This window comes from Garra rufa, chromosome 17, assembly GCF_049309525.1.
Source record: "Garra rufa chromosome 17, GarRuf1.0, whole genome shotgun sequence".
Lineage (NCBI taxonomy): Eukaryota > Metazoa > Chordata > Actinopteri > Cypriniformes > Cyprinidae > Garra > Garra rufa.
Genome location: NC_133377.1, coordinates 44,598,501 through 44,614,623, shown reverse-complemented (window position 1 = coordinate 44,614,623; position 16,123 = coordinate 44,598,501). Strand labels below are relative to the sequence as shown.

At 35.3% G+C, this 16,123-nt stretch overlaps 2 protein-coding genes across 3 annotated transcripts in view; one reads left to right on the top strand and one right to left on the bottom strand.

Annotated features, from left to right (window-relative positions):
- The first annotated feature begins 578 nt into the window (after positions 1-578).
- Positions 579-14,495, top strand: zbtb22a (zinc finger and BTB domain containing 22a). 2 transcript variants are annotated; one of them, XM_073822272.1, is made up of 4 exons: positions 579-919; positions 1,380-1,587; positions 9,482-10,118; positions 10,233-14,495. In XM_073822272.1, exons 2-4 carry the CDS (start codon positions 1,381-1,383, stop codon positions 10,895-10,897), a joined length of 1,509 nt encoding a protein of 502 aa, XP_073678373.1. In that variant the 5' UTR covers positions 579-919; position 1,380; the 3' UTR covers positions 10,898-14,495. The 2 variants fall into 2 exon arrangements, with proteins under 2 accessions (XP_073678373.1, XP_073678372.1); XM_073822271.1 differs by lacking the exon at positions 579-919 and having other exon boundaries at positions 926-1,587.
- A 167-nt stretch (positions 14,496-14,662) lies between these two features.
- tmem65 (transmembrane protein 65) overlaps positions 14,663-16,123 on the bottom strand; it is a 13,065-nt gene continuing 11,604 nt past the window's right edge. The window contains exon 7 of the mRNA XM_073822274.1: positions 14,663-16,123. This exon is cut by the window's right edge and continues 948 nt beyond it. The gene's annotated coding sequence lies outside the window, so the exon portion shown is untranslated.

Below are 16,123 nucleotides of genomic sequence, written 5' to 3'. Positions count from 1 at the left end.
ATATTTTTAAATTACATTTTTAAATGAAAATTAAATTATTAATATTTTGATAGCCTGTGAAAATTATTTTTATTTTTGTAAGTTCTAAATAATACAATATTTAATAAATAATAGTAAACAATATAATACTTAATACAATAGAAAATATTCTATATTATATGTATTGAATATATATAATTACATGAATAATATTTTAATGTATTGTTAAAATTATTTTATATTTTTTAAGACCTTAATAATACAAAATATTTAATAAAAAGTAATATTAAATATATAATAATTAAATAACTAATAATATTTTAATGTCCAGTTATAATTATTTTTTCAACAACTAAATAAGACTATAATATTTATTATTTAAAAAAAAAAAAAAAAAAAAAAATATATATATATATTATTCACTTTTTTGCAAGAACTTTAATACAACATTACAGCGAACAAGAACAAGTGGTGGAATACAGAGAGAAAAGCAATAAAAATACTTCAATTTAAAAAAATACAAATACTGTATGTGTAAATCTGTTTAATACCCCTTTAATCAGGCGGGATGTTTGTGAATTTCAGTCAGACAGCAAGCGGCGCACGCGGACCGCAGAACTGCGTGCGTCACCTCATATAATATTAATGACGCACCCACAACGTTCACGTGGCGTAACCTAATTCATATTCATGAGCCCGACCTTCTTGATATCTAGGACTGAAACTGTACCATGGATGCTGCACCTACTCTATTCTATTCAATTCTATTCAATTTCTTATAAAAATCAAACGCGCCATTTTGATTTCATTCCATTGAATACTAGAATTACAACTTCACAAAGCACATAGATATCCTGTATTTTATCTATGAGGGGCGGGTCTTCGGGAAGGGGGCGTGTCTCTCTTTCTGTTCCGCAGAGCTCCATCACAGTAAACGCAGGTGAGATTAAAAACACATTCATATTTCATTTAGCAGAACTGATGAGATCAGTGGCTCATAAATTACACGTCGGATCGATACATTTACATCCGGTGATTAAATCTAGCGGTTTATGTGCGGGTGGATAGTAGAGTCGTGTTGGATCGGATCTTTGCCGCATGTTGATGTAAACACACGATCATCATGTCTCATATGTGCGTTCATGAAGTCTTCATGCGTGTTACCAAAGCCTCTTATCATATGCTAGTTTGATCCGGTCGAGCGGATCTGAGCTGCGGGCCTGAACCCGAATAACGGCTGAGGAACAAGCGCGTTTTGTCTGAATATCTGATGACGGATTGACCGGAGCGCTTCTGCTGGCGGGGTGTCTGTGATTGTATACCCGTGCTAGCAGATCCGCGTTCGGCTCGGACTCTCATCTCATCTCATCCGCGGTCGCGGGTGTTTTTCTCCCCGGCAGGATGGAGCAGATCGTCGGCCGCCCCAGCGCTCCGCCCGGCCCGGTGCTGCAGGTGTGTTTCCCCAGCGCCCGCGCGTCGGTTCTGGAGAATCTCAACCGGCAACGCGAGGAGGGTCAGCTGTGTGACCTGTCCATTCAGGTGCAGGGTCAGGTGTTCCGCGCGCACCGCTGTGTGCTGGCCGCCTCGTCTCCCTATTTCCACGACCAGGTGAGTGTGGAACCGCTTTCACACTGATTACACACTGCATGTGAATAAAGCCTGAGTAAATGCACTCATTTGCATAATTATGACGGTTTAATTTTGGCGGTTTGATTTCGACGGTTTGATTTTGAATTTGATTGACAGTTCGCGACGTGATCGCTGCTGAGGCGATTGCGCTGGCCACTAATGCTGAATACTGCAAAACTAGTAAATAAATACAAATGTATAATAAATGTTTAAGCTTCTGCGACCTTAAAACAGTATACATTTTAATCAAGCTGACAATTGAGGAAGTTTATGATTTTATGATTGTTGCTAAGCAACCCGTAGTTCTGGCAGCGATAATATATTTTGAATTGCGTACTCGTACTACTTCAGCTGTGTGCAGTAGACTATGCTATTAATAAGAGTATAATTATAGCTAGGGTTATTTATTTACTAAAGAAATTAGCACCGAGAAGCCTTGGTTTACAGTGAATTAGGTACAATGCGAAGTGGAGCTTTAAATTCACCCTTAGCTGTTATAAATTCACTGTAAACCATGGCTTCACGGTGCTTATTGCTTTTATAAAACAGTGATTCCATGTAGTAAGGTTTCACAAAATAAAACTTTATTTTGTGAAACCTTTCTACATGGAATAATAGTTTTATAAAAGCAATGAGCACAGCAAAAATTGTAATGATATTAATAAAAACATTCTTTTGCCAAACAATGTAGTTTCTTAGAAATGTTTGTGGTTGCAGAGCAACACACTTGAAATCCCCATGAAATCAAAATTAAAGTTTTTAATTAATTAAATTTAATTTTTGGCTTTTAGTATGAATATGTTGGCCTTAAAGGAACACTCTACTTTTTATGGTAATAGGCTCATTCTCCAACTCGAGTTAATAAGATGAGTTTTACTGTTTTGAAATCCATTCAGCCGTTCTCCTGTTCTGGTGATATCACTTTTAGCATAGCTTAGCATAGATCATTGAATCCTATTAGACCAGTAGCATCGCGTTCAAAAATGACCAACGAGTTTCCATATTTGTCCTATTTAAATCTTGACTCGTCTGTAGTTATATCGTGTACTAATACCTGCGGAAAATGCAAAGCTTCAATTTTCTAGGCCGATAATATTAGGAACTACACTCCCATTCCGGTGTAATAGTCAAGGAAGTTTGCTGCCGTAATATGACCGAAGCAGGAGCAGTAATATCACACATCTCCTGAAATGAGTTCCCAGCTAGTTTAGCATTTGCACATGTGCTGCGTGTTATTACTGCGCATGCTGGCAGCAAACTTCCTTGACTATTACGCCAGATTTGGAGTGTAGTTCCTAATCTTATAACGATATAACAGAAGAGTCAAGTTTTAAATAGGACAAATATGGAAACTCGTTGGTCATTTTTGAACGCAATGCTATTGGTCTAATTGGATTCAATGATCTATGCTAAGCTATGCTAAAAGTGGCTGAATGGATTTCAAAACGGTAAAACTCAACTTATTAACTCGAGTTGGAGAATGAGCCTATTTCCAAAAAAAAGTGTAATGTTTCTTTAAGGTTATCTAAAAGATAGTTTGCTTCAAAACAACGACAAAAATTTGCGTTTACAAGATAAGACTGTCAGTACTCGATCCGTACCGGAAACACGATTTGTACTGCGCATGTGTGGACATACATCTACTTCCTGTCTAAAATATGACGAAACAATTTATGGCAGTTTATAAATTATAAAAAAAAATTCTAAATAATACATAATACTGTTGTTATAATACTAATAACATAATGTGTTGGTGACGCTACCCGACCTGAACCTGAAATAATTATTTGCTGGCAATTCTAAAGACTTCATATATAGAAAAACGTAAATAAAATAAATATTAAGATCTATAACTTACATTCACAGTCATGAACACATGTTGTAAAGCCTTGATTACATTTATTATTAAATTTATAAAAAAATAAAATAAAATTTCAATTAAATTTGCTAGACCCCATCTGGGTAATACAGATATGTGTGTGCTTTACATTTAATTTTCTAAAGATATGTTGTACTGAATTCAGCATACTTATAAAAATATCTGCATTTAAGAAACACGCAACACGCAAGATATTTATTGATTCAGTTTATTTATGTATAAATGTCTGCATCTAACTAAATATTTATTTGTATAAAACGCAAAAGAATCCATTATGATATCGCTAAACTGTCGTAAAAAAGTTGGCGGCGGCAGAAAGTGGCAGCAATTTCGTGCATGCACAAAACAAAGAGCATTCAAAACTTACAGTCTCTCTGATTCAACGATTTTGATGACATCACGCTGCACTTCAGCTTCTCATCAAATGTTCTGTCCAATCAAATGCTCTCTAGAGTCTGTAGGGTCCCGCCCCCTACACTATAAACTGTGGCTGTCATAAACTTCCGTTCGCGGCTTTACCGAGCTCAACGGCTCTGGCCTGAGCAGATATTAATGGAACGCTATTGGCCATTTCCAAAGAAGTGGGCGAAGCTGTGCGATATATTCCTGTTTCAGTTCAAATTACGTCACCACATAGAATAACGCCGCATGTTTTAAGGCACTTCAGTGGACCTTTAACTAAGGTGTATGTTTATAGAGGAATTTACCACAGCTTCGAACTACGCAGAATCAAAGAACTGTTTAAAAAGTGTGATTTAGTTTGAAAACGTACAATTTTGTACAAAAACATACGATTTTATAGAAAGTATACATCACATGCCTAAATCTAACCGTCGGTGAGGCATATTCGGTAAGATCACAAAAACGTACTTGTAGTAACACTATAAGACTGAGTGTACTGTGCACGGATTGCACAAAAATATTTAAGTTAAATTCTAAATTTGTGAAAATCGAAGTGCAATTCTAGAAAAATCCGAAACTATTTCTCAGACATTTTCTTCGGCACACATTTTTTTAACCTTAAGAAAATAACTGTTTATCTGATTTATAATGGGTGTCACTTCAGAAAACTTGTGTACTAATAATACTAGTGTTGAAACAACCCAATAAATTCATTAAACATCTTACCTTTGGTGATTTAACCCCCTGGGCCTCCTCATTAAGGGGTCACACTTGGCTCCCTTGCGGTCAGAAGTGACCGAAGCCTTAAAAAGTAACTTTTTTTTTTTCTTCTGGAAAATCAATTAAATACATTTTTGTTCAATAATATTTTGTAATTATTATTTAGAATTTTGAGCATTTTTTTATGAATTTATGCAATATTTATACAGTTTTAATAAGCAATTTTTGCCCACTAGAATTATATTTTATATTATATTTTTTAATTTAATTATGTATTTATTATTTTTCAATAAATACAACGTTTCACATTAAAATAGAGTAAAAGCATTTAAAATCCATTTTTTTAAGTGAAAATTGCACCATCTAGTGGCATAAAAAATAAAAACTTGTGTAATGCCATGTAAATGCCATTGTTTTTTTTTTACTGTTTCTTCATTTTAATAGGCTTTGCATTTAGAAATATATTCAGACATTCTAAAAGATAACTTTTGGCAAGGTTTAGATATTTTTTGATTGGATAAATATCAGGTTTTGCATTTTTATGCTTATTTCTGTGTGTCTCTGTGTGTGTCTGTGTGTCAGTTCTGTACTTTTGTTATTTTAGAGTGTCAGTCCTTGCTTGCTGAACACTTCTTTTCAGCACAGTGGCTGATTTGTAGCTTGTATTACCAAAAGATTATCTGAATTATCACATTTTTTCGTATTTCCCATTCATTTCCTATGTCGGTCATTTTTGACCACGAAGGAGCCAAGTGTGACTAAATTTTTTTTTTACCCTTTAACATATCCAAATCATGTCACAGTTTTTTTTTTTTTTTTTTTGTACTCACATAGCTAATGCAACAAAAGTCACCAAGTGTCATCTCATTCTGATGAAGCTACGATTTTTAAAAATTCAAAACATAACATTTTTCGGTCAAAAATGACCGAAGAGGCCCAGAGGGTTAAGACAAGCTGGAGTTTTCTCTTACAAGCTATTTATAATTATTTTAGGAATTCAAATTCTTAGGCTTTGTCTTTAGAACAGTCTTAAGAAAAAGCCGAAAACACAATAGTTTATTTTTAAGGTGAGACATTAAATGCGAAATCATTTTTTTGTGATTTTGGTCTATTTTGCTTCCATATCATGTCTTCTTTCAGACTAGTGGAAAGAAAACATAAGAACACACATTTATGTGTTTATGTTATTCCACTTTATCTATTTGCGTCTGCAGATTTCAATTCCAATCCATATCTTTAAGAGTTTTTAAGAGTCCTACAAACACCCAGGTTTGTTCATATATCATTCACACTGATTTATACCACATTTTACTCCTGTAAGCTTGTTGAAAATGTGTTTGTTGAGTATTTTCTGATTTATGGACCCTCCAGGAAAAGCTTGAATTCTAATGTGACAACAAAATCAAACTAGAATTATGAACCTTTCAGTCTTGGAATTGCATGCAAATGAATGCATGTTTAACATAATGCTTTAACTGCACATTTAAACATAACATTTGTGACCCTGGACCACAAAATCAGTCATAAGGGTCAGTTTTTTGAAATTGAGATTTACACACTATCTGAAAGCTGAAGCTTTTCATTGATGTATGGTCTGTAATATCTGAAAATCTGAAATCTAAATATTGAGAAAAAGTTTCTTAGCAATGAATATTACTAATCAAAAATATACTAAATATCAATCATTTTGACCTGTACAATGTATTTTTGGCCATTGCTACAAATACCCATACTTGTGACTGGTTTTGTGCTCCAGGGTCACATTTAATAAAACATGTAATACATTACATTTATCTGAATGTGCTTAATTATTCAACTGGGGAAATTAGAGTGCAATCTGTTAGTTAAAGGGACAGTTCACCCAAAAATGAAAATGTGATGTTTATCTGTTTACCCCCAGGGCATCCAAGATCTAGGTAACTTTCTTTCTTCAGTAGAACACAAACAAAGATTTTTAACTCAAACCATTGCAGTCTCACAGTCATATAATGGCAGTCAATGGGCTCCAGGGTCCAAAAAACACACACACCTCATTTGGAAGGCTTTCGCAATGAAACACACTGCATCTCCACAACATGGCTATGGCTGCAACACTACTACAGCCGCTAAAAGTTACGCATTTGTTCTTTTTTTATATCCATATGGGGGTGTCGCGGTAATCTACTCGCCCCGTGACGTGGACCGGTGTTTGAACGAGCCGTTTTAGGGAGGTGTGGCTGAGTCTTAACTTTTATAATAAATATCTCTTTGGTTTTGAGACTTTAAGCTGTGCAGCTTCACAGATCTCATCAATGCACAAACAGCTTGTAACACTCTAAAGACAAAGGACAAAACAAGAAACTGCATCATATGACCCCTTTATTTACCTCAATGTATCGTCACAAGCCACAGGGTTTAAGTTGTCTAGTTTTGTCTGTGTGTGTGTTTTTTTGACTCTCAAAGCCGTGGGTCCTATTGACTGCTATTTTATCCTCCTGACTACCAGGAAAAAATGTTTTGAGATTTTAGTATTTTTTCATGTCATTACATTGTTTAGAGTATAAGAACAAAACTGAGAAATACAATTTTTGAAAAATTATATTTTATTTAAATGTTATGCTACGTCCTCTGTAGAGGACATCTGGACTTTAATTTATTTATTTTTTTTATATATAAAAAGACATGAATACACTGTAAAAAAAAGCCGTAAAATTTACAGGAAAACCCTGGCAGCTGTGGTTACCAGAGTTTTACTGTAAAAAATACGGTAGCAATGTTTTACATTTTACGGTTTTCACTTAAATATACAGGTAAATACCGTAATTTCAGATTTTTTTTAAATTTATATAATGGTGATGTACCAACCTTTTGAAGCACTGAAATCTGTTTTGTACCTTTGCAATACACTGATAACCACCAAAAGCAGGTGGCGATGACAACATCACATGATCAACCAAAGCCCATTACAAGGGGATTTTAAATAATAATATATATAGAAGGTGCACAGTGTCATTCACACAAACACTAAACACCATCACGGTAACACACATAAAACTGATTTAAGGCAAAAAACATTAATTTAACAGCATTATATGTAACATATAACCCTAATGTACAAAACTGGCAAGAAAAATCTAAGAAAAAGTTATTTCCACAAAAAACATCGAACAAAAAAAAATGAAACACAGGGAATTCTGGGAATGTCAGTTTACGGTTATTCACTGTAAATTTTACCTTCTTTTTCACTTCAAAAAACGGTATACTGCCTTAAAATTACATGCAATGTCCAACACAGTTTTTTACCGTATATAGAAGGGGAACTTACCGTTAACCATATCACAGGTTTTTACCGTAGCATTTTTACAGTTTTTTACCGTTAAATTCACGGTAATTTTTTACAGTGTAGACATAAAAAGGCAAAAACAGTCCAATTTTTGTTTTTATATAAAGATGATTCTCAACTATTTTTTAAAAGATATTTACAGAATGATTTGATAAACCATTTTTCTTTATGAAAAAATGTGTGTAAAATGGTCATGAAGAGGTTTTCCCATTATAAACGATGTACCTATAAACTGTGTATAATTTGCATCCTAATGTGTTTTTGGGGCAATATATAATGAACAAATAAGCGTAATACTGGGAGTAATAATTGGCTAGATTTTCATAATAATATCTAATATTTCATAGCAATATTGAAATATAATTTCTTTCCTTATTCACTTGTTGTGTTTCCCAAAATGTGTAATAAACACACACCAAGTCCTAGTGTCCCTCTACACTCGACATGCATGAACTGAATGTCCTGTTTCATAACAGAAAGTCATATTTTAATTTGAAACCCCCAAACATTTTCCTGACATGTTGTTTTATAAGAAACAAAGTGAAAATTATTCAGATTTAAATCATCAATACAAAATATGATCATATTTCCATAAGGGTGTTAAATGTGATCGCCAAATTAATGTCAGCCATTTTTAAAGACCAAGGAGAGGGAGTGGTCATGATGAAACGTCCAATCATTTGGTATCTCTGAAAAGCCCTGAATGTGCTCTGTACAGGACATCCAGACTTATTACACGGCTCTTTGGAATGCTTGATTCTGATTGGTCAGTTGAGACATTTGCAGGTTCGTTCTTTTCAAATAATCACCGCTCCAAAGTAATAACGCATAGCCGGTACTACTTGTATGTTTAAAATCCCTCCGTGCCAACAAAGATTACCGTTTGGCGCCATCTTGTGACAAACACTGGAAAACCACAATTAACAATGGAAAATTTCGACATTAATCTATTTAAATTGTCTTACTAACGTACATAGTTTGAATGTTAGTCACGTGGTACTATATTGCTCCGCGGAAGGATAAAAATGTTAATTTAAAACAAATATGCCAATAAAAGATGTCAAATTCATATTCATGTCCACTTTTTTTCCTTATGTGGCAAGTAGCCGTGTAATAAGCGGGATAATGTACAGGCAGCCGGTAGTTATCGCAGAAATAAGCCCCTTCAGTGTGATACAAGATCCTGATCACACTGTCGGGGCTTATTTCTGCGATAACTACAGGCTGCCTGTACATTATCCCTTACTTAAAAGACTGACATGTAAGGTCTCAGAGAAATCGCTAAAAACTCTGTTGCTGGTAGTCAGGAGGATATGGCTGACAGACTGCAACAGTTTGAGTTAAAAATTGTCATTCATGTTCTACTGAAAAAACAAAGTCAGCTACATCTTGGATGCCCTGTGGGTAAGCAGATAAACATCACATTTTCATTTTTGAGTGAATCTCTTTAAAATGTTTACTAATGATTGTTCACCTGCAGTGTTTTGTAAATCTGCCCCCCGATTATTTCGCACAGTATGTTACAGCACACACTGCGGTTGTGTTGGCAGGTTCTGCTAAAGAACGTCACCACAGTGTCTCTTCCCTCCGTCATGGACCCTCTGGCCTTCGAGAGCGTGTTAAACTCGGCCTACACGGGTCAGCTCAGCATCGTGCGCGACGACATCATCAACTACGTCACGGTGGCCAGCTTCCTCCAGATGTGGCACATTGTGGACAAGTGCACGGACATCCTGAAGAGGTCGCGACCTTTGGTTCAGGTCAGCCCCGGCGGGGCCACGTCCTCCAGTCACCAGTCGCCCAGCAGCTCCGACTGCTGCTTCGCCGACCAGGAGGACGCCGAGCGAGCGGCGGGCGAACAAACTCTGGAAAAGCGACCGCAAAGCGCGCTTCCGCCTCTGGCCACGTGGAGGCGTCCGACTCAGAGCAGGTGGAGCCGAAGCAGCCTGACGTTCCCCGTCCGAACGGAGCCCGAATGCGGGCCGAACGCGGGAGACGAAGGTTTCCACGCGTTCCCCGTCGCCCCTCTGCCGTCCATCGAAACGGACTTCGCCAGGCACCGGATCCGCGCTCGCCTCCGAGGAGCGAAGGAAGACGAGGAACAGAGGAGAATGGAAGCGGACGAAGGAGTCGGAGAGCCGCTGGACGAGGACAAAGTGAGGGTGAAGTGTGAGGAGCACCAGGCCGGTGAGTGGAGCTTCTTCATCACTGCAGTTTAGCGTCCGTCCACCAGGGGGAAACATGTCGTCGGCGCAGAACCGACGTGTTTTTGACTTGTTGTCTGCTCTTGTCTTCTCTCAGGAGGCGTCGAGTCGGACGGACGTCTCAGAGAGAGCGAGAGCGGCGAGACGGAGCAGGACGCGGACGGACTCTGGAACCAATGGACTTTGTCCGACGCCAAGCTGCCGGACGAAGACGAGGACGGCGAAACGGACGTCCCGTTCGAGACCTACGACGAGATCGAGAAGGCCACGGGGCAGATCTCCCAGCGTCCTCTGCTGCCGCCTCCGCCGTCCGACCAGTTGACGCCGGGACCGTCCGAGCTCTCCTGGGTCTCGCAGTCGTCCTCGTCCTCCCCGTGCTCTCCTCTCTCGGCGACGCCCAAAGTCCACTTCTGTCACTGCGGCAAAGCGTACACGCTGAAGAGCATGCGCGACCGCCACGTCAAAATGCAACACCTGAACCTGCGTCCGTTCGCCTGCCCCGTCTGCTCCAAGAGCTTCAAGATGAAGCACCACCTGACCAAACACGTCAAGACGCACGGAGGCCTGCGTCCATATGAGTGCGCGCTCTGCGGAAAGAAGATCGTCTGGAGAGACAGTTTCCTCAAGCATCAGGCTCGCTGCCAGGGAACGACGGCGACGGCGACGACGTCCGGCTGTCAAAATGAAGACGCGGACGCACCTGGACAAGTGAAGGTGGAGCAGGATGATTATTCGTTACAGGAAGAGGAAATGCACTCTTAAAAGTAAAAGTTCAGAACGCCAAATGACATTCCTTTCAGTCAACAGTTCTTAAAAGAACCTTTAGTGTTTTCATGGATTCTATTGACAGAACCATCGCTGCCAGTAAAGAACCTTTATTTTTAAGAGTGTAGACGGACGTTGTTGCGAGCGGAGCGGAGATCAGTGTCCATTAATCTACTAGCGTTCCACATATGTAGCAGTTCTGAATATATTCTAGAAGCACTGTTTGTAAAATTAAAAATCTGTTTAGTTTGGTGTGTTTTCCTACAATGCCATTTTAGTGCCATGTTAAAAATCTAAGAGTACGAGATTGAAGACGTAACATTTTTAGAATAAAGACGAAATTATGAGAATATGAGAAAAAGTTGAAATATTGCAAGAATAAAGTTGACATTTTGAGAATAAAGTCTAAATGTTTCGTGAAAAAAGTAAAAATATTACGAGAATAAAGTCGAAATACTACAAGTCTAAAGTTAAAATGTTTCAAGAATAAAGTTGAAATGTTTCAAGTATAAAGTCGGAATATTACGAGAATAAAGTCAAAATACTACGTGAATAAAGTTGAAATATTATGAAAATAAAGTTGAAATATTAAGAGGATGAAGTGGAAATATTACGAGAATAAAGTTTCAATATTTAGAGAATAAAGTTTAAATATTTAGAGAATAAAGTTGAAATATTATGAAAATAAAGTTGAAATATTAAGAGGATGAAGTGGAAATATTACGAGAATAAAGTTTCAATATTTAGAGAATAAAGTTTAAATATTTAGAGAATAAAGTTTAAATATTTAGAGAATAAAGTTGAAATATTATGAAAATAAAGTTGAAATATTTAGAGGATAAAGTGGAAATACTACAAGATTAAAGTTGAAATTACGAGAATAAAGTTGAAATGTTTCAAGAATAAAGTTGAAATTGTGAGAATAAAGCTGAAATACTATAAGAAAAGTCGAAACATTACTAAAGTCAGAATATTACAAGAATAAAGACTTTATTCTCGTAGTATTTAGACTATAAGCGCGAAATGTTTCAAGACTTTATTCTCGAAACATTTTATCTTTACTTTCCTAGACTTTCTCAGAATTTTTTTTTATACATGGCACTAAAACGGCGTCGTATGTTCCAGAGGTGTTTAGCTGTAACGTGTTTATTTCCGCACACGGATGTGCAGAGGCTAGTTAACCCTCCTTAACTCACCCGCTGCGTTTGGTTAGTTGTTCATCAGCGCTGCTCAGACTGAACTGAGAGTGTTAGATAGCAAACACATCTAGACTGTACATGATGATGATGATAATAATGCAGTGTGATTTTTATATTGTCAATAAAGGCATTTTATTAAAATCTGTTGCAGTGTGAAAACTTCAGGGAACATTGGTTTCATTTGTAATTCAGTAACACTTTACAATAAGGTCCAATTAGTTAAAGCATGAGCTAAAATTAACTTGCATTGAGCGATACTTTCGTTGAGATAACGTTCATTTCAGCATTTGTTATTGAATTCAAGCCGTTTCTGTTCACATAAGCTAAAATTATGAAATGCTTTAGAAATATTTTCTTTGTTAGTGCATGTTAAATGTTATTGTAAAGTGTTACCTATAATTAATTTGCAACCCGGGACCACAAAACCAGTCATAATGGTCTTTTTTACATTTTTTTTAAATGAGATTTATACATCATCTAAAAGCTGAATATGTAAGCTTTCCATTACTATTTGGTTTGAGATACAACTATTTGAAAATCTGGAATCTGAGGGTGCAAATATTGAGAAAATCGCCTTTAAAGTTGTCCAAATTAAGTTCTTAGCAATGTATATTACTAATTAAACATTACGTTTTGATATATTTACGGTAGGAAATTTACTAAATATATTTATGGAACTAAATAAAAGATGTATTTTTGGAGACATCCTTGCGACTTAAGACTGTTTTAGTGGTCTAGGGTCACATTTGTACAATTCTCTGTGAAACACCCAATATAAACAGAATCTGGATCTAATAATGCAAACCAAATCAGCAACTATGAGTGCATTCAAATTAAAGCAACACAACATCATTTAGAGCTTCACAAATAACATCGATCAATATTTCTGAACAACAAACTTTCTATGTGCTTGAACTTGTACGGTTCACTTCAACAGTTTTGTGGAGTGCCAAATGAATTTATAAAAAGTACAAATATTCCATGTAGTCTCAAAAATAAGAGAATTTGCAAAATACTGTAAAATAGACTCCATGCCCACTACCCAGAGACAGCTGTGCAATAATCATATATACATGAATATTTATTAGAATGCATAGTGTCCAATAATAAGATTAGTAACACATGTTTTGGCCATATTCTTGATATATGACCCATAAGTCATTTGATCATTAAACCACTAAAACATCACTGCAGAGGTATTTCTGTTCGACCGGCGTTTCCGCATCTGAACAGCCAATAACAGCAAATCCACATGAGAGGTTGACATCTTTACACGAATGTCATTTCAGCACATCAGAAATCACCTGCTACAGCAACTACATGGAGGCACTCGAGTCCAGATCGAGACGCTCAGCTTCTGAACCCGGAGCAATCATGGGTTTCCCTCAGCAAGGATCGCAGAGCATTGCCAACGTTCATATGCACATCTCATAACATCCTCATCAATCTGTGCCATCTCATAGGTGTAGTTGATATTATTTTAAAATGTCTTTTTTGTGCGTTTTTGTCCTTTTTTATTTTTAGTTATTACAGTACGAGAATAAAGTCTAAATTATAAAAATGAAGTCGCAATACTACAAGAATGAAGTTGAAATGTCTTCTAAAATAAAGTCGAAATTATGAAAGTTAAGTTAAAATAGTATGAGAATGAATTCGAAATTATAAAAATGAAGTTGAAATACTATGAGAATAAAGTTGAAATACTGCGAGAATAAAGTAAAAAAACTACGAGAATAAAGTCGAAATGTTTTGAGAATAAAGTCGAAATTATGAAAATTAAGTTAAAATAGTACGAGAATAAAGTTGAAATACTACGAGAATAACATCACAATACCACGACAATAAAAGTTAAAATGTTTTACTGCGAGAATAAAGTCCATGTTTCAAGAATAAAGTCTAACTATTATGAGAAAGTCAAAATTATGAAAATTAAGCTTAAATAGTACAAGAATAAAGTTGAAATTATAAAAATGAAATTTAAATAGTACAAGAATAAAGTTGAAATGTTTCGAGAATGAAGTTGAAATTATAAAAATGAAATTAAAATACTACGAAAAATAGAGTCGATATACTTTGAGAATAAATTCTAAATTCTATTAGAATAAAGTCGAAATATTTCTTTATTCTCGAAACATTTCGACTTTATTCTTAGGGAATTTAGATTTTACTTTCAAAATATTTTTACTTTATTCTTGTAGTATTTAGACTTTATTCTTAAAATATTTTGACTACATTCTCAAAATGTTTCAAGACTTAATTCTGGTAATATTACGACTTTATTCTTGTAGGTTTTTTTTACTTTATTCTTGTAGTTTTTAGACTTTATTCACATAGTATTTCAACTTTATTCTTGTAGTTTTTAGACTTTATTCACATAGTATTTCAACTTTATTCTTGTAGTTTTTAGACTTTATTCACATAGTATTTCAACTTTATTCTTGAAATATTTCGACTACATTCTCAAAATGTTCTGAGACTTTATTCTGGTAATATTACAATTTTATTCTTGTAGTTTTTAGACTTTGTTCTCCTAATATTTCAACTTTATTCTGGATTTATTACAACTTTATTCTTGTAGTTTTTAGACTTTGTTCTCCAAATATTTCAACTTTATTCTTGTAGTTTTTAGACTTTATTCGCATAGTATTTCAACTTTATTCTTGAAATATTTCGAATACATTCTCAAAATGTTCTGAGACTTTATTCTGATAATATTACAATTTTATTCTTGTAGTTTTTAGACTTCACTCTTTAAATAGTTTTTAAACTTTATTCTATAAATATTTCGACTTAATTCTTTAAATATTTCCCCTTTATTCTCGTAGTATTAGCTCTTAAACAAAATGGAATGAGAAATGTAAAAATAGCTGTAGTAGTAAAAATACTACGAGAATAAAGTTTACATTTTTCGAGAATAAAGTCGAAAAATATTTCTTTATTCTCGCAGAATTTTTATTCTCTAAATATTTTGACTTTATTCTTGTAGTTTTTAGACTTAACTCTCTAAATATTTCGACTTTATTCTCGTAGTATTTCGAATTTTATTCTCGAAATGTTGAGACTTTATTCTCTAAATATTTTGACTTTATTCTTGTAGTTTTTAGACTTAACTCTCTAAATATTTCGACTTTATTCTCGTAGTATTTCGAATTTTATTCTCAAAATGTTGAGACTTTATTCTCTAAATATTTTGACTTTATTCTTGTAGTTTTTAAATTAGCATATTAGCAGTGTGTCTGCAAATGTTAAGGTAAATAAGACTTAAGACCGAGTCAAGAAAATGTAAGCAATAAATTGAAAACACAAAAACATATCAGTACAGTCTCTAAATATAAATGTCTCGTATTAGCATCACTTTAAAGATAAAACTACAACTTCCAACAGATCTCCATTACTTTTGCATTCACTTTACAATAACACCTCTCCTCCCAAGCAATAAAAATCCTTCCGAACACACTGAAAAATGTATTCTTGTCTTGTTTTCCGGTACAAATATCCAAACATCCTTAAATCGAGATGACTACATTTACTGAAGCACAAAATAAAGATCTTGTTTTATGAGAAGTTGTCACCCCCATTATCAGACATTTGTTCTTGTTTTAACCATAAACTCACTTAATTAGGTTCACTTTCTTTAAAAAAATGACTTCATGAGTTAATTTCGTGTCTTCAGTAATTGTATCTTGATTTAAGGATGGATAGATCTTGTATTGGAATTATGAATTTAAGACTTTCTGCTTCGATTTAAGACTTTTTAAAGCTTGAAGGGCGAATAAAGAGCCACAGAAACCCAATGCTGAACTGATTAAAACACAAGTTCACTTCAAAACATACTGTGTTTCATTCCTCTCTGACACAATGCTGAGGAAACCCATGACGCAGAGAGCTCCGGGTTCATCTGCCGTCACGACCCAGCAGCTCAGCGAGGTTTAGTTTATGTCTCAGATGCATGATGGGAGTGCAAAACATCACATACTCGCGTATGAGAGTAAAAAGGCTTGTGCTGTCAAGAATAAAATGAATT

Bases quoted from the DNA above. Each gene is read 5' to 3' on its own strand.
- zbtb22a (XM_073822272.1), top strand. From the start codon at position 1,381: ATGGAGCAGATCGTCGGCCGCCCCAGCGCTCCGCCCGGCCCGGTGCTG. The intron at 1,588-9,481 runs GTGAGTGTGGAA...TTGTGTTGGCAG, and splicing joins CTCCCTATTTCCACGACCAG to GTTCTGCTAAAGAACGTCAC. The intron at 10,119-10,232 runs GTGAGTGGAGCT...GTCTTCTCTCAG, and splicing joins GTGTGAGGAGCACCAGGCCG to GAGGCGTCGAGTCGGACGGA.